Raw genomic sequence first — 22615 nt, 5'->3', positions numbered from 1 at the left:
GCCTGTCCCACTACAGCTCCTGCCTGGTCCCCTCATTGCCCCTTTGGGGTCACATCTCCCTGCAGGGAGCTAACTGCACCTTGTTGAGGGGAGGGCTGCTGTGACCCCGTATTGCCTAGTGGTGCTTGACAGCCTCCAGGGCTGTGCTGGACAGCTCTCTCATGAGTTACATCAGATGTGTGGTGGGAATCCATAAAGGATGATGTCCCTCAACACACATTTTGGGCAGGAGTGTGTTCTGTGCACATGCTGTGGCCAGAGCTGAGGGACCTGTATGGTCTCAGTTTCTTTGAGGGCCCTGTGCTGGGTCAAACCTGGAAGAAAAGTGAAGACCAGAGGTTACCACCACCGTGGCTGTTACAGGGTCTTTACTGGTGAGACACAGGACAGAGAGCCACAGCCAGTCAGGACCTAGGGTCAGTCCTGGCTCTGAGGTCTCTTGCCCTTACACAGCAAAGGCAGAACCAGTCTCCATGATGCAGCAGCAGCCCCTGCTGGAATCACATCCAGGATATCCAAGTTAAGCCACTATAACCTGGGATTGTCATAGTGGAGTCTGATAGGCTGATGAAGGAGCCTCTCTGGAGCTGGCAGGGCTGTGGCACTTGGATCAGTACCTGGAAAATGGATTTCCAGAAAGAGATTGTGTGGGTTGGAAGGACCAGTTTAGCCCTACAGGACCATGGCTTGCCCCACCCTTGGCTCTTGTTGGCCTTGGACTTCATGCTTCTCCCAAAGTAGGACAGATAGCTTGTGCTCCTGAGCACCACAGATCTTACAGTAGTTTGGTGCTTCCCTGACAAAACACAGGTGTTGGTACTACCCCACCTCCCCTGGGGCTGCCTGAAGGGACAAGGGAGCCTGGATGGGACACCTGTTCTCTTCATCCCTAGCAAGGAAGAGTATGTCAAGTCCTGGTGCCTGTGCTCTGGCGTGCATACTCAGGCTGTGATTCCAGATAAGATACTGCACAAATGCTGGGCAAAGGGTCAGCTTCCTACTTCAAAGCCTGACCACATTTTGGAGACAGTCCAGCCTGTGCTCTCCAGCCACAGAGGACCCTTGCTGTGGCTTTTCAGGGTAGTAAATCATCTTGGGGCTGTGCACATCCCTTTTGTTTCCTCTTGTTTTCATTGTTGCTGATGAAGGTCTGCCAAGAGAGTCAAAGTCCTGTCCAGAGATGGACTGTGGTCACGCCTCTACTTGAAATTCCCATAGGTTTCAAATGAATTCAAGTAACTGAGGGCTAGTTCATAGCAGAGCCCATACTGCTCCTGTGGAAAGAGGGATGCACATGAGAGTCTGGTAGATCAACACCTGTAGTGGAATGTGAGCATTGGTTTCCAACAGCTTCCTGAGCATGCCAGGCACAGGTACAGCCTGCTCTCCTCCTCTCAGCTGGAGCCCACCTTCCCCTGCTGAGGAATCACAGGCACGTGCTTCAGTAGCTGGAGGGCTGGGATACCCCAGTGCTGGAGCCAACTGGCCTCAGGAGGAAAGCCAGCCTCCAGGGCACAGAGTGTCTGCTGATCAATCCCAACTGGGTTGCTCACCCTGTGATGACCTCTAGCACCCAGACCAGGTGGTGAAGTGGGTGCAGGACAGGTACCTGAGCATCCACCAGTGCAGCCTCCTGCTGAGCAGGCCAGGTGGACCAGAAAGGGGCCACTCACCATGTAGGATGCTGTGGTGCCCATTTGGTCCTGTAGAACCTGCCTCTGAGTGAGTGGGTATGTCCCAGAGGCAGAAAACGAGGGTTTTTAGAGGTCTTGTCTACTTCTGCTGGACCCAGGATGATCTGAGCACAGAGGGGCCAGGGCAGCTGCTGGGTCAGTCCAGGATATATTTGGGTTTGGTGTTGCAATCCCAGTTGGGTTTGAAGTGAGCACCTACCACATCTTTGATGAGCTGTCTCCGCCGCCTCTTCAGTGTCCTCACGGCCTGTGATACATCCACCATCCCCTCGCTTTGGATCTGCTCACACAGGAAACTAGCAGCACAGAAGATCCCGCTCCGGCTGGCTCCATCCCTGAGGAGGAGAGCAAGGGGAGAGTCACTTGCTCTGGGATCACCTGGCATGGCTGAACCTCAGAGGCATCCCACTAGACATCCAGGCTCTCAGGGTGATCTTGTCCACAGATCCTGCACCCAGCCAGCCTCCACAGGGAAGCCTCCCTCTCTGAACATAGCTGAATTCATGTCCACACATCCACCTGAGACGGAGCTGTGACCAAGTTCACTGACAGAGCCTCGGCTGTGTCCAGCTTTGTACCATGGCTGCTCCTCCAAGAGACATCACTCACCAGCAGGTGACAAGGATATGTCCACCTTGGCTCTGCCGATGGTGTGTTTCCACCTTCCCCAGCAAGCTGATGATGGTGGCAGGGTGCAGGGGAAGACGCTCCTGCATGGGCCAGTCCTTCAGTTGCCATAACTGGACTTCCAGTGCTGACTTCTTGGGCTAGTGGGGAAGAAAGACAGTGGGTTGGGCAGAAAAGAAATGTATTGTCTTCATGGAGTGAAGGGATGGGCAGTGTGTGTCAGTACTGGCTCAGCCATGCACACTGGATCAAGGAAGCAGCTCCACAGTGGGACAACCCAGTCCCAGACTTTGCCCTTCTCCATTGAGTGCTCTGAGACCAGCAAATAGATGGAGCATCAGAGAAGAGCTGAGCACACCAGGTGCAGCTCAGACTGGCACCAGCCCACTGCCCAGCTACCTGCAGTAGCTGTCCCCTTCCATGAACCCCCAAGATGCAAGAACTCCATCCACAGCTGCTGTCCTCCAAGTTGGAAAGGCACACAAAGGTACCTCTGACTTGTACCTCTGCCTGCAGCCTTACCTTCTTGGGATTAACCTCTCTCCAAGGCGAAAGATCCTGCTCTGGCCAGTGCCCTTCCAGGACCCCACCAGACCCCTCTGACCAGTGTGGCCTCTGCCACCTCTAGCTCTGACTTTGGCCCCAAATTAAAAAGGCTGTTCTCAAAAGACTTTGACATCTTTGAGCACAGACCACACCTGCTGCCTGTTGGTGAGGGCAAGTGTCCAGGCTGTGAAGCCAGCTCCAGGCTCCTCTGAGATTAGCTGGACATGGAAACGGCCATAGTCATCTTCGCCCTGGGTGGGCCAGAACTCCACGTATGTCTGGGGGAAGGGGGGAGAGACATGTGCATGATCACACACAGCCCCAACCTGCACGCGTGGCATCGCTTGGCACCTCGCATGGGTGGGATCACACCACTCCCTTATCTCAGAGCCATGTACACGTGGCTCTGTCAAACATTTTCTGGGGACCAAGCCAGTGCTTCAGCCAGAAAAATCACACTCTGGCAGAGAAGACACCTGAGGGATGCTCCCTTGCTGTGAGACTGAGGACAGTCCACTACTGTGGTGCCATGATGCTGGACTGTCTCAGGGCTCTCCCAGGTGGAACCCACAAGCTTGCAGGGCTCTCATGGTAAGAGTTGTGCAGGGTCAAAGGCAGAAATCCCCCTGTTCAGCCCCACGGGGAACCAAGGGATGGGAGAGCTGCGCTGGGGCTGCTCACCTTGTCCAGCTCCTGGAGTTGATTCAGCACAACCACTGATGTGCAGGTGTAATCCCAGACCAGAGCCCAGAAATCCACCAGCGTGGTGGGGAAAGGCAGCTGGGTGATGATGATTCTATCCTCCTCGGTGTATGTCTGCAAAACACGCCACTGTGCCTCGGGGTGGGGAAAGCCACACAATCCACCTTCCCGAGAGCCCTTCCGACAGGGGGAACGCCCCACTGTCTCCCTGCAGAGACGGAGGAAACACAGTGCACCCCAGCCCTGCTCGGAGCAGCTCAGGTTTGCCCCCCGCCGCCCCCCCAGATCATCACACCCGGGCTCGGCCCCCAGCAGGCTGTGTCCAGGCTGTGTCCAGGCTGTGTCCAGGCTGTGTCCAGGCTGTGTCCAGGCTGTGTCCAGGCTGTGCGGCAGCTGCGGAGCTGCCGGCGCAGGCAGGGCTCAGCCGAGCGCGGGGGCCACCTCCTGGCAGCAGGACCAGCAGTCACCGTGAAGGAGCCCGAGGGCTGGGACACCTCACACCGGGGTGACACGCTCCACCCTCGCCTTCAGCAAGGGTGCGCGGGGCGGGGGGAGGTGTTTCTGCTGCTGCCATCAGCTCTCGCCCCCCCAGCTGGGACTGGAGCCTTACACTGGCAAACACGGCGTTGATGTAACCTGGGGAGCCGTCTGCGTTCAGCGAAGACATCAGGATGGGCCGGCAGGAATCCGCTGAGGAGGCAAGGGACAGAGAGAGGGTCATCCTCTCCCTGCGGAGAGGCAGGGGGCTTTTTCTGCAAGTGATGTGGTCAACGTGGCTTCCTGCGGCATGGGCTGGAGGGGCTTGGATGAACAGGCACCACCAGCCTTGTGGCCCTGACAGCTCAAGGACCCCTGACATGGGATGTCCAAAATCCCCTGCATAGAGGCACAGCAGTTCCACTCTCCTCTTTGCTCCCTGATGCTTCATCTGAGCTACTCCACCAAGAAAGATTAGACCAGGGACGTGTTAATCCCAGGTGTACCCCAGGTGTACCAGCCCAGCCTGTATTTATTACTAACCAGAAAATGATGACTAGACCTTGAGCAGAATCTGCCAGTGTCATGGTGCTGGGGAGGGAAGCAGCAGGGTAGCATCATTCCACCCGTGCTGCTATCAGGTGCTGGGTTTTAGAGCAAGGGGCTGCCCAGCCCTGCCAGTTACCTGGCAGGATCCCTGGCTTGCGGTTCTTGGGCTGGTTGCTGGGTTTCTCTGCTTCTCTGCATGGCAGGAGCTGGAACAACTCAGAAAACTTCTGCAAGGCCTGTAGAGATGATTTAGCGAAGTAAGTCATGCCGGCCAGCACTTCCCCTTCTTCAGCCACCCCAGAGAAATGTTTTCCCATCTCCATCCCGCAGCTGGGGAGGGGAGCGGTGAAGGGGGTGGCATCACAGACCAGCTCTCACAGCACCAGTGCACCATATGCTGGTGGTACCTTGAACTCCTTGTCAAGGACACTGTTCGGCCTTGAAGTCTGAGCTTCTCGAAGGGAGTGGACAAGGGTGGCGATGCTCTCCACAGGGACCCCAGTGTTGCCGCAGAGCAACCCTTCGAGCAGCGCTTCGTACAGGAAGGTGTACTGCTCCTGCATGAGGACACGGGTCAGCTGCGCAGTCTGGAGCAGCTCCAAGAGGAAGCCTGGAACTCCAGACCTCCATTGGCATCAACCTGTGCCAGGAATGAGCCAGGTTCATCTTCACTTTCCTTCTATGGAGCCCTGAGGCCAGACAGCTATCAGTGCAGGCAGCCCTGCTTTGAGACACAGCCAGCAACTCCAGCAACCCAGAAAAGACCATCTTCCTGTGGTTTAATGATCCCTCTCAGACCAGATCCCTGCTCTGGGGAAGGAAACATGGAAAACCTGTGGACTAGTTAGTCCTCCTACAAGGAGCTGGCTGGTCTAGCCCAACCTTGTTCTCTCCAAAGGGACCCAGCACTGAACAGGCTATAGTAGTAGTCCCTAGGCCAGGAGACTGCTGCTCAGGAGATGCCACAAGGGCAGACATCCTGAAAGTCTGAACAAATGGACTCTTGTTCATGATCCTTGCGTACAAGACAGCCCTTCTGTATGAGAATGATATATATCAGTGTACGAATGCTGCTGAGACCTCAGAGGGTCTGCCTCTGGGGAACATGGATCCCAACTGGGTTTGGACACAGTATTGAAAATAAGATCCTGTGGTCTCCATCAGCTGGCAGCTCCAGTCCCTGTGGCTAGACCATGAACTGCATGGCCAATGTGGCTTTGCACACCACATCCCTGGGAAGGGTGGGAACTAGATCTGCAGCCCGAGGTGTGCAGGAAGCAAGTAACTCTCCTCACCTTGGTCTGCACCATGCTGACTCGCTGCTCCCGCAGCTGCTGCACGCAGCGAAACACATCCACCTTCCCCTCAGCCTTCCCCATCTTCAAAAGGAAGTCCAGGGCGATGAAGGTACCTGTGCGCCCGATCCCTGCACTGAAGACACAGAAAACTGAGTTTCAGTGCTGCCCCTGCCAGCTATGCCCCAGCACCCAAGCCCTCCCAGCCCAGTACCTGCAGTGCACCAACACGGGTCCAGCAGGTGCTTCCAGCACCCTCTTGTTCACCACTGCCACTAAGCACAGGAGCTGGGAGGTGTTTCTGGGGACTCCGTGGTCTGGCCACAGCAGGTAGTGAAACTGCTCCACCACTCTTGGGAGAGCACAGCCTGCCTGCAAAGAGGGAGACATGGCTGGCAGCAGGGAGCAGGAATCAACCAGGAAACTTGTGTGAAGTGATTGCATGACAACAAGTAGGGAGCAGTGGAGAAAACCACTTCAGAGGGGCCGCACAATTAATTTGTTCTCTGCTTTCGCGTGCTGTGAACAGTGAAGGCAGAGCAGCAAATGCAGCTTGTGCCCCAGAGGAAGAATATCAAAATCACAGTTTAGGTTGTTTCCATAGTCATTCAGAAGCCCTGGCTTCCACAGGAAAGGTATTCCCTAAGGCTAGTACTGCACTAATATAAATGTAGTCACTTTTGTTACCAGCCCATCATGTATTTTGCCATAAATATCACAGTCACTTGTCCTGAACTAATGAACTGCTTCCATCAGGTGCTCTTGGAGCTTTACCTCTCAGCTACATTTTGCTCTGGGCAAGACAAGAAAAGACAGGAATATGCATAACTGCAATTTCTTTATATTTTACCTATTTTCCCCTCCTTGCAGCTCCTGCAGCTTCTGCTTTTTATCTGAGGTATAATTTCAGAAGAAGTATCTATCTTCAGAAATGTCCTTATGTAGTTTATCTTAAACCATAAACTAGCTGTTCAGGCTTAGTAGCTATAAGTGACCAAGGAGCTTCAGTGTGGACCCTCTGCAGATTGGTTCAGGTGACAGGCAGACACCTGTCCCACCATCCTGGATATACAGAAATGCCATTTTATACCCTTTAACTGCTTTTATATCCTTTGTAATCACCTGATCCAAGCCCTCATGATCGGCCCATGTGCATCATCAGTCCAGACTCATCTGGGGTGACCACTGGAGCTGACCAATTGCTTTTGCTTGGCACAGAAACCTTGGGCTGATGCCCTGGCATGGAATCCAGTGGTAGCGGCGCTGACCTTCTTGTGCTGGAGACCAGGCAGAATTTCCCACAATGTCCTTGACTGACAGCTCCCACCAGTTCTGAACCTCCAGAACATCCTGCATTCCCACCTCAGCCACATGCCAGGCTTACCTTCTGCAGGCTGAATGTGCGTGTGACAAGGCCTGTGGTGGCCCTGGTGTTGTTGAGTGTCACAGTAAAGTCCCCGTGGACCTCCTCCTGCTCTGGCCAGTACTTCTCACACTTGATCTGTCAACAGCAGCAAGATCTCTGAGCACCAGCAACCTCATGAGGGGAGCACTGCAGTAGAGCAGAACTCTCTGCCCTCACTGACAGACACACTGGGAGCGCAGCAAAAGCAGGCGGGGAAGTCTGGGCTGAAGTTGAGGATGGGCTGAGATGGTTTCTCTACCTTGTTTTGCTCCACTAAGCCCGTCAGCATCACAATGACCGAGGTCTTCTCCTGCCAGACCATCTGCCAGAAATCCACCACTGTCTCAGCCAAGGGGCCTTGGGAAGGAAGAGGAGAGCCCTGTGCCACTGTCCAAGCTGGAGGTGTGTGCTCCCAGGCACAACTCAGACATTCCCAGGCTTTCCTCTGCCCAGGGACAGAGCTCAGCCAGGGCACATCAGCACCTGGCAGGGTTGCTGGGCAAATTGGCTTCATCGTCGTGTTAGAAATTGGGACAAGGAGCAGGGTGAGCAGGTGAGCCCAGGATATGTCAGGGATTCACTGCTGCTTCAGGGGCTTCCCCATCCAGACCCTTAAGATGACCATGAACTGGTCCCACATTTAGAGTCCTATTTCCTGAAAGGAATTTCTGGAGCTTTGCAGGGATCCCAAGACCTCCTCCATGATGCATAGAGCAGACCAGCCCAGCCCAGCTTTGTACTGTTGGAAGGGGACTGTATCTGAGTGCACTGAGTGCAGACCTGTCAGGCATTTGCAGGATTGTCCCTGTCATGCCAGCTGCCAAAGGGAACAAACCAGATTTGTGGGTGCAAGGACCATATCCTCAGACTGGGCAGCACAGGCACCAGCTTCAGCTGCTGCCAAACTGCCCCTGAGGCCTTCCATGCCCTGCAGCATCTGTAACCACTGTCCAGGACAGAGACCCTGAAGATACAGGGCCTTGGACTGAGCCATTCACAGCTCCTAGGCTGCTGTCTCAGTTCCCCATTCCCCAGATTGCTCAGGGCAGCAACTGATATTTCCTGAGGATGAGATCTGGGAGCACCCACCTTGAGCTGCAATGAAGAAGTGTGGAGTTCCGTAGCTCTGCAGGGGAGAGATTCAAACAGCTCCGATCACATGGGTTAAATATTTAATGGAAAATGAAGCAAAGAATCCATCCCCACAGACACCAAAGCCTAGAGCCCTCAGCACAGTGTGTCCCACAGCACCAGTCCTGGCCAGCACAGAGTGTGTGTACCAGGGGCTGCATCTTGGCTCCTGGCCCTTCACACAGGTCACTTTTTGTTAGAGATGAGGACTGCACACAAATCCAGAGTGCTCCAGGCAGCTCAGAAAGGATACAAGGAAAGTGACATCCCAAGACCTTCCAGCACTTGAGGGCAGCAAGTGTCAGACCTCAGGGCCACCCATATGAGCAGGACTGTCCTTACCCAGCATAACAAGGCACCTTTCCCACCCTTCCCAGGGCAGCAATTCCTTGCTACCTACATCCACATAGCTGGCATTGATGTAGTCATTCCCTGTACCAGAGGGCTGCAGTACCACACGGCAGTGATCATCTGGAAGAGAAGGGAGGTGGGCTGATGCTTTGGGGCAGCAACGAAGAGGCTGAGTAAGGAGGAGTTTGTAATATAGGGAAGTCTGTGACTGTCCGCTGCCTCCTCAGCAGCACCTCAGGCCTCAGGACATATTCAGGGGTAAAGAACAGCTGATGAGACAAAAGGTGACATGGCACAGCAGGGAACCTAATGGAGTTTTAGGGAGGACTATTTATGGAAAGGCCAAATGTCCACACCATGAGGAGCTTTAAGGTTTGAAAGAAATTGGGTCACTCCTTCCACTTTCCCACAAATACCTGCCTCTGAACGGGACACGACAGTGTTCAGCAATGACTAATGTCAGGAACAGGAATACAGTGATGAATGATTAAGTTTGCAGGAGGATCTGAGGAGCAGAACAAGGATTCTGCAACTGGATACAAAACAGTGGGGGCAGAAATCCCTCTGCGTTTCAGTGGTCGCAGAGGATGAGATGAGGACCTCAGTATTTCTGAAGAGCTGCAGGGCCACCAACACCAGCCCAGCACCCTCTTCTGCCCAAGCAGCTCCAAGTGCCTGTGCCAAACCTTGGAGAACTCTGCTTACATGGGATGATGCTCTTGTAGCGGTTCTTGCTCTGATTACATAGCTCCTTCCCAGCATTGCAGGGGTGCAACAAAGCGGAGGACAGTTGCTGCAGACAAAGAAGGCAAGCCCACTCAGCACTGGGATGTGTTCTGGGGCTGGCCAAAGCCAACTGCATCACATGCCCAGGGAACAGGTGAGGGGAGGGTGGACAGTGCAGCCAGGTGGGGAAGCAAAGCTAAACCAAACCTGATATTCTCTAAGATGCCCGACACCACGCCTGTCAACTGATTCATCATCTGTCTGCTCTGCCTCTATTTCTTCCCTCTTAAACCTCTTCAGAGCCTCCAGCAGTTCCTCCACTGGGATCTGTGTGTTCAGCTTGCAGGCACCTACAGAGACCACAAGGACAGGAGTTCCCCATCCACCTGATGCTAAACTGGCTGGCCCTGGAACTCTGCAGCTTGGGCTGAGCTCGCACTGTGATGGCCAGGAGTCCTGTCCCATCTCCTGGGAGGTGTCCCTTCCCCCATGCCAGCCAGCTCTGATCCCTTTGCTCCTGTAAGGACTTTATGGAGCCTATGAGCACCCTGCCTTAACTTTTAACAGACAGCCTGTCCAGATAAGGTGCACAGGGCCTTGGTTCATACTTCACCTCCTCGACATCTTCTCAGCGGGATAGTGCTGTTGTTCTCTGAGGTTTTTGAACTGTTGTACTTTAGCCTGCAAAACACCAAGTCAGACCAGCAGAACAGAGAGGCAGAGGAGAGGCTGTTTCCCATCTAGCAGCTTTGTCTCCCACCCTGCTTTATCTCAAGGTCCAGTTGGACACTCCCTGCCAGTGCAAGGCAGTGGATGCCTCACAGAGGGCCAGGGGGGTGAGGCACATACCTGAAGAGGATGAAGAACAGTAAGATTCCCAGTGCCAGGAGTGCAGTAACCAGCACTACTGTCAGAACCAAGGGCATCCTGTCCAGCAGAGACACCGGCTCCTGCCCTGCAGGCAGCACAGCCCAAGCTCAGGCACCTACACAGCCTGAACTAGGCATTGGGAGATCCCCTAGGGGCTTGGAAGGATAATCAGCTTCCCTCATCTCCCACCCCAGGCTTTGCATTGGAGAAAAGTTATGTTGGTGTAGAAGGAGGTTGCAGGTTCTTGCTTGGTGTGATACCCTCTGTTGTGGATCCTGTCTCCTTGACTGCCCCAGTCATGGCAGAGCCTAGTGAGGTATTTGCCTTTAGGGGTTGCACATTCACCAGGGGAGCACCAGGACTAGGATTAAATATGTGGTGATGGCAAGGATGATGTCCAGTGTCCAGCTACCACTGGTGCCACACCTGCCTAAGTGTCCTGAATAAGCCAAAAACCCATCTACCACAGATAGCCTCAAAGCCCAGAGAACTTCTTTGAAGATTGAAATAGGACAATACCCCAGCACTTCTGCACTGGACCAGCTAATTTCCAGGGAAGCAACCAGGCTGGGAAAAGGGAACATGCAGGAGAAAAGTTCAGACCGGAAGCAAAGAGACACTTACCAACAGAGAAGCTGTAGCAGACACAGGTGAACTTCTCTGACTGTTGGAGAAAACAAGGAAACAGCTCAGCCCACTCCTGCCTTACCATCCTTCCTGGGAGGAAAGGTCTCCCACCCACAACCACCGAGTGCCCCAGCTGTGGCCAAGTACCCCACAGACACGATCCTGCCAAGGTGCCTGGGGTCTCAGTGCAGGGCCAGGACCCTGTGCAGCATTGTCTTTTTCCATCACAGCCAGACCAGACCCACCCAGGGGCCGATCCCTGGCCAGCGGTGTCCCCAGACACCAGGAGGCCCCACGCTGGGTACCTGTGGTGAGCGGCGGATGAGGCGCAGAAGGGCCGTGTAGTCCCAGCCGGGGCGCAGGGCAGCGTTGTGGTAGCCCTGCCCCCAGGTGCCGTTGCCCAAAACGAAGTCCATGGGGGCGGTGAGGTTGAGCACAGCGGCCACGTAGGTTCTGGGCTGCTGGCTGGTGTTGAAGGGCTGCTGGGTGGTGTTGAAGGGCTGCTGGCTGGCACTGAAGGGCTGTGGCTGCCCCAAGCAGGCGCTTTCAATCCCTGAGCTGTTGTGTGTGGTGGCCACGACCAGCTGGTGCTCCCTGCAGGGCAGAAAGTGAGAGGGGCGGGGGGGCAGCAGGGAGAGTGGAGCAGGGGCATCTGCAGGCAAGCACTGCCGGTGGGGAGACCCGTGTGGAGGTGGCAGAAGTGCGGGAGCTGCACTCACCTGGCCCCCTCCGAGGTGATGGGTTGCAGGGGAAGCACGGCCGTCCCTTGGGATGGGGAGATGTCACGGACGCTGCGGCAGCTGATGCCCAGAGGGTGCTGGTTGTCTGAAGGGCAAGAGCAGATGAGCATCAGCTCAGCAGGGGCAGGCTCGGGCAGTGCAGGCTGCAGAGCAGAGCTCCTGTGTGACCAGGCTCCTCGGCCAGGGGCACAGCGAGCCCTACCTGTGCTCTGAAACTCCCAGAGCGACGCAGCCCCGGCCCCGGCAGCCGTCAGTCCCTGAATGGACACCACGTAGCTGCTGCCAGGGCCGTGCTGCGGCAGCCGGTGCTCGGTGACGGAGCCGTTCACCTGCAGCCGCTCCATCTGCAGGAAGCCTCCATCCCGTGTGCTCGTGATGTTCAGCTGGGGAGAGGAGACAGAGCTGCAGGGCAGCAGCTGCAACCTGCCCACAGCTCACCGAGGCAGAGCAAAGCACCTCTGGCAGCCTCCCCTTCTCTGAGCCTGCCCCAGCTGGGGAAGGCTCTGGAGAGGAACCAGCACGATCCTTGGCCCCGTGTGTGGACCTCAAAGCAGAGAGGAGGAGGAGAGGAGGAATTTGGAGCCAACACTCAGGATTTCCAAGTGTCTGCCTCCGTAAGCAAAGAATCAAGCCTCTGTGAAGAGCTGAGGGAAGAGGGAGGCTGTTTATTTGAAGGGGTATATATGTGTGTCATATACCCAAGGACAGGTATTGCAACACCACAGGCACTGTGTTGATGTGCTCCACAAGAGGAGCCCTGAGCTTCTCTTTCCTCCTGCAGGTCATCGTGACTGTCCCTTTCTCACACTTCCCAGTCTGCCTGCACAGAGCTCCAGGCAACAAGATGGGGGTCTGCCTGTGGCCCCTTGGTACCTGGTATCCAATGATCTCCCCTTTGCAGGACGGCAGCTCCTTCCACCTCAGGGACCCTCTGCTGGTATCCAACCACAGCTTCTCTGGTTTGTCTGGCACTGGAAGCACAGGAGAACAGGGTCACATGCAGGGCCCATGAGGAGGGGCTGAGCCCCGAGCAGGGTGCAGGCAGCTCTGTCCAGGGGACAGGATATGGGGACCCCATATCAAGGGTTTGTCCCATACAAAGACTGCACATGCTGCAGCACTGGGAAGAGCAACAGTGTGGTGAGGTGGGGGACAGTGAGATGAAGATGTGCCCTGCTGCAGGGCTCTGCAGAGCCCCTTCCCCAGAGCCCTACAGGACTCAGGCATCCACAATCTCATCACTGCAGGGAGTGGATGATCAGACTGAGCAACCAGGTGAAAGACATTTTAAATTTCATGGAGTTGCACACACCTGATTCTTTTGTCGTTTTGCATTCTCTGTATATGATTGTGCTGGAGGGTAAGACAATTGTGACATTGTAGTCAGTGAAGGGCTGCAACTGGGAGCAGGAGAATGTTCCCTCCTGGCCATGTAACATCTCCTCTCCCTCCACCTCCTCAGCCTCACAGGGAGGGGAGGAAGGCCCTGCCAGGCGGCACATGGCCCGCATGCCCTGGCAGGCACCAGGGAACCTGCAGGTCCAGTTCAGTTTGATGCTGGTGCTGGAGATCTCAAAGGTGCCGGGGACAACCTGAAGCACTTCTGGGAAAGAAAGATTGACAAAGGGTCACTGTATTTCCTGCCCCTGCCAGCCTTGCAAGGATTCTGCAGTCAGACAGCACTGTCCACCACCCAGCCTGGTGGGAGGGCAAGCAAGAGGCTAAAGCTGGTCACTCCAGCTCTCTGGTAGAGCAGCAGGAGGAGTTTGGACAGGAATGAATGGGAGTGACTGAGTGGACTATTACTGGTCAAGGCAATTTTCCCCCTTGATTCCAAACTGAGGTGTCTGTGTGTCCCAGCAAGTCCAACAAGTGCCGTTCTGTTCTCCCTTGGAGGGGACAGGAACACCCCAAGCTGTGAGGACATGGTGCCAAGCCTAGAGGCAGCAGGCCACAGAGCCTCCAGGGGACCAGCCTACAGGGGGCAAGCTGTGGTACTCCCAGCTACAGAGTCTGAGAGGACACAGGCAGCAAAGCCCTCCAGTCCTGCCCCCACTGGAATGCCATGCTGACCACAAACTGCACCACTCCTTACTCTCCCCTACTTCTGTCCTTTGTGCTCCTGCTCTTGGCCAGAAGTCCTCAGGGAGCCCCTTCCCTTCTTGCCCGCAGCTCCAGGGGTGAACTGCAGGCTGCACTCAGGGCAGGCTCAGGGGCTGCCTTGACACTGCCTTCAGCAGCACGTGCCATTTCCCCAGGCAGCAGAGAGCCAGAAACCTGCTGTGCCCACACAGCTGCCTTCCCTGCTCAGAAAGGGCAGGGCGGGGCAGCCAGGAGAGCTCCTCATCCCTGCCTTACCGAGGCACTCCACGCTGGAGCGAATGTGGATCCAGACACCTCTGGTGTCTCTTCCAAGCCAAACCTCTCTGTAGACAGGTTTCCCATCAATGAGGGACTGGACTTCACTGGAACATTTGACATGGGTGAAGGATGGCTGGAAACCTTCAGGGCAGCTCAGCATCACTTCTTCGTTCTTCCTGTAGCTCTCCCGGTCTGGTGCCAGCTGGAATATGAAGCCCCAAGGGGGCCTTTGGCACGTTTCTGGCAGAGGTGAAAGCAGGTGTTAGTTGGGCTGGAGGGTGCTGGGCTATGGGTGCGTGGTGGGAGATAAAAGCCCAGCTATCCCTCCAGCCCCTGAAGGGAGAGGCAAGGTGACACATCCACCTCAGGATGTTGGGAGAGGGCTTTCCTTGTGCATGTAAAGTGTGAAGGATCCCTCATCCATGAACCTCCCCCATCCAGCCTTGTGTCTGGGGACATTCCATTTCCTCCTCCAGAGCCCACAGGAAGGAGATTGCCAGGACAATCAGCCCTGCACTGGGAGACTCTCCAACGTCTCCTTCAGGCATGTCACCCATCCCAGCTCAAGCTGCACTTGATGGTACCACCCATCCTGCTGGGATGCATGTCTCTTCAGCCATGGCTCATCCCTGCCACAGGGATGAGAGATGCCCCTGTTCCACTTCTGGGCTCCCTGTTCTGACTCAGTCAGTCCTTTGGCTACTCTCCTTCTGCCCCACACCGCTGTGCAGTGGGACATGGGGAGGACAAGGCCTTCTCCATTCACATCCCCTGCTTTAGCACAGCTCCTGCCCCTTTGTCCTGCCACAAGCCCTCTTCCTTCACATCTTCTCCTCACCAATTTCACCATCCTTTAGGCTGAGCAGGCACAGCTTTTCCCAGCAGTTTGTCGAATGCTGCAGGGAGAGCCTTTGTGGCAACAATTCCTCCAGGCAAGAATGCTGGCCCTTGGAAGGAGCACTTGGCTGTTTGAGCCTGTGCAAGGGGCTCTGTGAGGCCTGAAAGTGCTTAAAATACAATCTCCTTTCTCCCAAAGGGGCACACAAGGGATGTCAGAAAGTTCAGAGTATCTTCTGAAGAGGCCCAGAGGAAAATGCTGGTGACAAGCCACTCCTGGTCAGGCTTTGCTCTCAAACAAGCCTGATGGCAGAAGGCCAGAGATGCCCATCTGAGCAGCACAACCAGCAGCTCTGTCCCACTGGCACACGGCCGTGCCCCACCCCATGCACAGGCACCAGGAGTGTGGGGTCATGGCTCACTGGGATGCTGAATGTGAACTTTTGGGAGAATTTCTGCACTGAGGCAACTGTGCCTGTTCATTCAAACCTTAGGACATTGTGGTGGGAAATAGAGGGAAGCCAGGACAGTGTGCCCCTAGTCGGACTACATCACATCTCACAGGGAGGGTCAAACGGGTCCTTCTGCCCTCACACCCTCTGAGGTGTGTGGCTGCAGTCACCCTTTGGTGCCATGGGAGAACACAACGGGAGACACTTCATCCTGGCCTGGAAGCAGGAGCTGCTTCCACAGTCACCAATCTCACAGCACGGGCCCCAGTGTAAAACCACAACCTTCCCATGCTGGCTCTGACTCAGACACATTCCCAGCATCCTGCCCTTGCAAAGGACTATCCTGCTCCCCATTCCTGCCTTACCAATGCACATCACATAGGGGGGAATGTGTGTCCAGACACCTCTGGTGTTATTTCCCCACCAAGACACAGGTTTCCTCTGAAAGGGGAACTCGACTTCACTCCAGCATTTGATTTTGGTGAAAAATGGCTGCAAACCCTCTGGACAGCTCAGCAGCACTTCCTCATCCTCCATGTAATTCTGCTGGTCTGGTGTCAGCTGCAGTCTGGAGTCCTTCTGGGGTCTTTGGCACCTTCCTGGCAGAGGAAAAAGTATTTGGGCTGGGAAGTGATGAGGTGGAGTATGGGTGAGTTGTGGGAGAGAAATCCCCAGTAATCCATCCAGTCAATGAAGGGAGGGGAAAGGTGTCACATCTATCTCCCAGGATGTTACCCAAGGTATGTTTGGAGGGGGCTTTTCTTGTTCACATGAAGCATGAAGGATCAACCATCCATGAAGCTCTCCCATCCACCCACCTCTGTCTGTGGACACTCCTACCCATCTCCCACAGCCCCAGGCAGGGAGGTTCCCAAGTTATCTCTCCCTGCTCACCTCTCCTGAGCACTGGACTGCCCAAGTACTGCCATGCCCACACTGAGCACAGCTTTGTCCCTGCCTGGGACAGTCCTGCATCCCCACCACCTCACAGAGGGCATTTCTCTTCCCCCAGCTTCATCCCATACAGCCTCCAGTACCAATGCCAAGGGCTGCACCAGCCCTGGGCAGTCAGGGTTCCCTTCAGTCCCCTCCACTCCTGCAGATGTCCCCAGGATCCCTCATGCATGGGCAGGCAGGGGAACAAGCAGACCTGTGCACTCCAGGGTGTCACGTGGAGGCACACTGAGGATCATGGAACCCCTTTTGGCACCTCGGTGCTGGTCTCAGATCCTGCCCCAGGCCTGGAGTCCCATCTGTGGGCCCCACACTTGGCCTGCTCAGGAACCACTGCAGGAGCTGTCGGTTTGCCCGACTGGTGCTACTTTGTCTGTTGTCTCCTGGCTGGGCTGTCCTCTTCACCAGTTTGTACAAGCAGCACAGCACCAAGGAGGGACTGTGGTGTGCCTGCTGCTGAGCTGGGCTGTTGAGGGTGAATGTACAGAGGAGAAAGGGGAGAGCTGCTGCAGCCTCACTTACCAAGGCACCGTACGCCCCCCTCAATGCGCATCCAGGCACTTGTGCTGCTCCTGCCCCACCAGGCCTGTCTATAGGATGGTTTTCCAGAATTCACTTCCTGAAGTTCCTTTGCACATTTGACCTCGGAGAAGGATGGCTTGAGATCTTTAGGGCAGGTCAGTTGCAGATGATCATTCTGTGGGAATTCACTGTTGTTTTCTGGAAACTCGAGTTGTTCATCCCACTCAGGTTTTGTGCAATTTTCTGTCAGGAAGAACGTGTGAGAGTCCTTCTCAGACAGGAGGTGCTCAGGCAGGAGGGGCACCAAGGCTTTTCCATGATTGGCTGTTCCATCATCATTCAATACCACAAGGAAACCCAAGGGTCCTCAAGTGCAGGGAAGGAGTGAGTGGCTGGGTAAGGAAGTGATACAGGACACTAGGAGAGAGGTGAACCGAGGGGCAGGATCTGTCCTCCTCCAACTTCCCCATGGCCTACAACTCAGGAATAGTCTGGGAGGAGATGCAGGGACAGAGAAAACCTGTCCTGCATTGAAGGCTTCTACCTCTCTCCTTTCTCTTGGAAACTGCTCCCAACTGAGACCTGTCTCTGAGCTGTGTCCAAGGCTTCTCACAGATATGGCAGGATGTCCAGGTCCCGTCCACAGGGAGAAGTGCATGTAGCAGGGGAGACTTACCGCTTCCCAACTTACCTGTGCTGCAGGTCAGTTTCTCGGTCAACTTGTGCCATGTTCCCTGAATGTCCTTCACCTCCCAAGCACGCTTCCAACCTGGAGAAGTCCCATTTGCACATCTCATCACAGCAAGGGGAGGAGGGTCTTTCTTAAAGCAGCTCAGTGTCACCTCCTCCTTCAGCCGGTAAAAATTCTGTTTTGGGGTAATGTGGAGCTTTGAGACCCACTGGGGCTTCAGGCATCTCTCTGCACAGAGGAGAGGAGAAAGAGCAAGTGTAAGCAGGATGGGAAGAGGTCTGCTTTGACGTCTCTTGTCCTGGTTTTGACAGTGTCCAGCTCCTTTGGTTACCACATTCAACTCCAAATCCCTCTCTTGCAACCTAGAACAGAGTTAATGGTGGCAGCATGCCGCCCCAAGAGCAGTCCCACTCATGCCTACAGACTTGTAGGCTTCCCCACTCCAGGGACTGAACTCCTCTGCAGTCTTCACACAGAGTTCCTACCACTCCCACCACCTTGGCATATGCCCAGGCATTGTTTGAAGGCACAGTAGCCCCAGTGTAGGGGCCCTTGTTCCTGCCTTTGAACCCCTCCCCAGGAGCACAGATCCCAGCAGGCACTCACAGCAGGGTGCTGAGACAAAAAGAGCCCCATCACTTCCAGGACACAGAGGAAAGCCAAAGTATCCAGGTCTCCAGTTCCCAGACTGTCACCCGGGGGGGCTGAAGCATGACCATGTCACAGAGGGTCTGATGGCAGGTCAGGACCCCAGGTCAGGGTGATGCACCAAATCTCTTAGTGCCTTTCATATAGCAAAGCACTTTCTGCCAAAACAACCATAAGTGACCGTCTCTAGATTTATAGGGCTTCCTTGCAGAGGCTGGGAGTAACATTATGATTCAAAAAGCCACATCTCATTATTGCTGCTTTAGAGGTGCAATACAGTGCAGATTTACTGTAGCACAAAGAAGAATTAGTCCTTGTTTAAAGTATATGATTTTTATTTATTTTTTTTTACTAAAAGTTAAAACTTCACAATTGAAATTAGGCATATCAGTATTATACTAATTATTGTTGACAGGCTCTTAGACTGATTCAATCTTTCATAAAATCATAGAATGGCTTGGATTGGAAGGGACCCAAGGAAGATCACCTCATTCCAACACCCCTGCCATGGGCAGGGATACCTTCCACTAGACCAGCTTGCCCAAAGCCCTGTCCAGTCTGGCCTTGAACACTCTCAGGGATGGGGCATCCACAGCTTCTCTGGGCAAACTGTGCCAGTTGACACTGAACCATTGACTGCAACTTTTTGAGTGTGACCATCCAGCCAGCTCCTCCCCAGTGAGTGGTCTATCCATCAGATCCACACCTTTACAGTTTGGAGGCAAAGATGTCACGTGGGACAGTGTCAAAAGCCTTGCACAAGTCCAGGTGGATGATGTCAGTCGCTCCTCCCTTATCCACCAACGCTGTAACCCCCACTGTAGAAAGTCACAACATTTCTCAGACATCATTTGTCCTTAGTGAAGCCATGTTGGCTGTCACCAACAACTTCCATGTGTCTTAGCATAGTTTCCAGCTGGATCTGCTCCATGATCCTGCCAGGCACTGAGGTGAGGCTGACTGGCCTGTAGTTCCCTGGGTCTCCCTTATTTCCCTCATTTTAAAATAAGGTTTATGCTTCTCCTTTTCCAGTCAGTGGGAGCTTCACAGGAAGTTCCCTGCTACAACTTCTCAAATATGATGGATACTGGTTTAGCCACTCTCTCCACCCTCAGGACCCACACGTGCATTTTATCAGGTCCCATGGACTTCTGCACCTTCAGGTTCCTCGGATGATCTCAAACCTGATCTTCTCCCACAGTGAGAAGTCATTCTCACTGTGGTCTTCGTTTTCACGTCCCTGCCTTTGCCTCCTGTGACTCGGGTGGTTATGGCAAAACAACCTTGCTTGCCTTGCAAAGGGGCAGCATACACCAGGAAGGCAGCCTGGGAGACTGCCAAACCTATTTCCCTCCTGCACACAGAGCATCCTGCTAGCAATGACCAAGCCGTCACAGCCCTTCCAGGGCTTGCTTCTTGCCTACATTCTTGCTGCTGCAGAGGAGCTGAAGTCATGTAGGGTATCACAGCACTGAAACCATCTGTATCCAGGCATCTGCAGCCACTCAGAGTCCTTCCTGGTGGTGGCATTTCTGATTTCTGTTTGAGGGTGAAGCCTAGAAGGCTAAGCTTCCCCACAGAAGGGGGAAGAGAAGACACTTTCAGTGCACATCTGATTTTGTCTTGAAAATGTTGATTAATGCAATCTGACTCAGCCTCACATCTTCAACAAGTCCAAGCCTGGCAGGCATGTGGTTACCACTTGAGATTCATTGTGACAAACTAATACATGACTGCAGGATGCAACTGAGATGCACAGGCTGGGGCAGGGGAGGGGGGCACGTCTGTCCCAACTCACTTTCTTACACTCCTTTCCCAAACACTCCATAATAATTGCCATGGGAAAACTGCTCCTTGGAGCAAAGGAGCCTGTGCTCCAATCCAGAGTGGTTGCTTGTGTGCTTTGGTTGTGGCCAAGGCAAGCTGTTAAGGGATCTCCACCAGGCTGGAGCTCAAAACTTGTGCCAAGCAGTTGGATGTATGTGGGAGGCCAGTGCACTGATGGAGAAAGGAGAATGCTCAGGCAGAAAGGGGAAAGAAATGCTTAGCTTCCAGCCTTGTAGGGACTAACAGCATCTGGGAGAGTAATGAAACTGTCCTCAGACACTGTTTTTTACCCTGCACAGTGGTATGCAGAAAGCCACCCACAGGCCTTCCACCCCAGCTGTAGGAAGGAGGTTGAGTCAAGTGAGATTTCAGCATGGAAAATATGGTGTAGTTGTGACCAAACAGGCACCTCTTGTAACGTGCAATGTGTGCTCACTGCAAAACGGAAAATGCTGAATACCTAGACAGGAGTGGTAGCAAAATCTTTGTCTGTTTGTCTCCTATAGGCAGATATTAATTGTTTTGGGTTTTTTACTGTTGATGCTAATAAATGAATACCCTCCTTGCTCTTATTATTTATTACCCATGACTATAGAAAGCATTTTACAGAAATATCTGGACTGCCTGTCTCTGCTGCAAGGGAGTTTTGAGCCTGGCAGGCAAAACAAAGCGTCAGCATGCCCCAGAAGCAGATGTCAGGGAGGATCAGGAGAAAGGAGAAACAGCTATGCTGGTAATTCAGGTCAGGCTCCTGGGTTCAGCCCTTTGCTTACCAGCAAAAGATGTACTTTCTTACATTATATTATCTCATACACAAAGAATAAAGGACAAGGTGAAAACTAAGAAGGAGTAGGCAAAGTTCAACCTTTTTCCCATGGCAGTTAAGGGAGGTGACAGCAAAGTGTGCTGTAGTCTTGTTGTGTTTGATGACATGTGCTTGCTAAGATGAGCTAAGAAAAGCAATCAGTGTTTCCACTGGTGGAGATTGTATTGAAAGCCATTGAGAACACACACATGGGGTCTTGGGCCATCTCTGTACTCACCACCACCCACCAAAGTGCCTGAGTGGGTCTTTGAGAGTGATGGGCAGTGTAAGGGTGGAAAAGGAGTAGAGAAACCTCGGGGATGCTCTTCTTGGGAGTCGTGCCAGGCAAAGCAGGTCACTAAACAAGGCACCGTGGGAAGAGCTGGGAAATGGTGGCTCTTTAACCTGCACTGGCCCACCACGCAAAAATGCAGCTGACAGGCGGTAAAATTCACATTCCCTGAACTTGTGCTCTGGTGATGTGAAGTGGAATCACAGCGGAGCACACAGTTCACAGCCTTTAGGGTGTCAAGCCCAAGGCACTCATCTACAGTGTCTCTCAGCATTAGTGTTCCCCACAGGATTTACTCTAGGCACTGTTTGATATTCGACTGACAAAAAACTTTTCAGATTGAGTGTGGCTTTATTTTAGCTAGAAACCTCCTACTCACCTGCCATTGCAGCTATGCTCCTAGATAGAGCTTCTTGTCAGCTGCCACTAAATCACTATGCATTGTCAAGCAAGGCTGATGAGAAAGGGGTTAGGGCCATCTTGAATCACAGGCCCTGCCTTTGCACAGAGAATATCCCCTAGAAGCTTCTCCACCTGCCTTCCAAGGTGCACTAGGATTGTAAGGGGATGAGGATTTCATACAGGTGTGGCATCTAAGGGAGGAAGAAAGCCTCATGAGAACAGCACAGCAAGGTCATCAGGTGACAACAGGACAATGAGACAATGCACTCTGCTCAGTGCACGGTGTTCCCGTGGCAGAGTGAGCAGAACGACAGTGCTGTGCTGGCTCACAAGTTTATGCACGTCCCAACCACATCCTCTGCCTGCAGCTGCTCTGTTCTTCCCTGGGCTGTTCTCTGTGGCACTGTTCCCAGTGGGCTGTTCCCTCTCCCTGGTTGTACCCTCTATCTTCCTGGGTCATGAGAGGTGCTCAGGAATCCCATCCCTGTATCCCCCATCTCTGCCCCCAACAGCTTTTTCCCTGCCCCACTGACACTGTCAGCCCATTCCACCCTAACAGGGATGGGAGGGACCTCCTGCCCCATCCTGGCCATTCTCCTTGTCCTGTCCCTCAGCAGGAGAAGGACCATAATCCATCACGTGGAATCTCAGCATGGGTCCCAGGATGGGATTAGCCTACATGCTGAGGATGCAGGCAGGGCTGCCCGCACTGCTGGGTGCGGCTGCCACTTGTTTTTGTCTTGGTTCCTCTTTTTACAAACACCAAGGTGCAAACTCAGCAATATCATCTCTGTCGCAGGCAGCCCCAGACTCCTCTGGGGATGGCTGGGTGACTGAGATCTGCAGAGCGTGTCAAGAGCCTGCTGGCCCAGAAGTCCCTGCTGCATCCCACTGTACACGGTGCAGACAGCTCCTGGTCCTAGCGTGCACCTTGAAAGCAAACAGGAGAACTTGGACATGCTTGCACGTGCTAGCCTGGGAGAACAGCTTCAGTGGTGATCTGAGCAATGGGAAGCCACTTGGGGCAGAAGAATATCCTCTGTCGCAGATTTAGCCCTTAGTTTTTGTGTGACAGTGTACTGTG

General features: G+C 54.0%; 1 protein-coding gene across 1 annotated transcript; it reads right to left on the bottom strand.

Moving 5' to 3' along the window:
* Nucleotides 1-260: 260 nt before the first annotated feature.
* LOC113960726 (receptor-type tyrosine-protein phosphatase alpha-like) lies at nucleotides 261-17772 on the bottom strand. The gene is made up of 28 exons (XM_027670451.1): nucleotides 17558-17772; nucleotides 16867-17109; nucleotides 15756-15989; nucleotides 14099-14341; nucleotides 13053-13343; nucleotides 12614-12711; nucleotides 11943-12123; nucleotides 11720-11825; nucleotides 11306-11594; nucleotides 10998-11037; nucleotides 10353-10458; nucleotides 10117-10184; nucleotides 9711-9853; nucleotides 9483-9570; nucleotides 8827-8897; nucleotides 8385-8421; nucleotides 7555-7652; nucleotides 7275-7391; nucleotides 6105-6262; nucleotides 5891-6026; nucleotides 5003-5152; nucleotides 4732-4831; nucleotides 4180-4259; nucleotides 3549-3683; nucleotides 3020-3145; nucleotides 2304-2461; nucleotides 1894-2029; nucleotides 261-1274 (listed from the first exon to the last, which is right to left on the bottom strand). The coding sequence occupies exons 1-28, from the start codon at nucleotides 17661-17663 to the stop codon at nucleotides 1200-1202; spliced, it is 3813 nt and encodes a 1270-aa protein (XP_027526252.1). The 5' UTR covers nucleotides 17664-17772; the 3' UTR covers nucleotides 261-1199.
* Nucleotides 17773-22615: the final 4843 nt, after the last annotated feature.

This window comes from Neopelma chrysocephalum, unplaced genomic scaffold (genome assembly GCF_003984885.1).
Source record: "Neopelma chrysocephalum unplaced genomic scaffold, ASM398488v2 Primary Assembly neopelma1_96845, whole genome shotgun sequence".
In the NCBI taxonomy this organism is placed as follows: Eukaryota; Metazoa; Chordata; class Aves; order Passeriformes; family Pipridae; genus Neopelma; species Neopelma chrysocephalum.
This window is presented reverse-complemented; position numbering and strand designations above follow the sequence as displayed.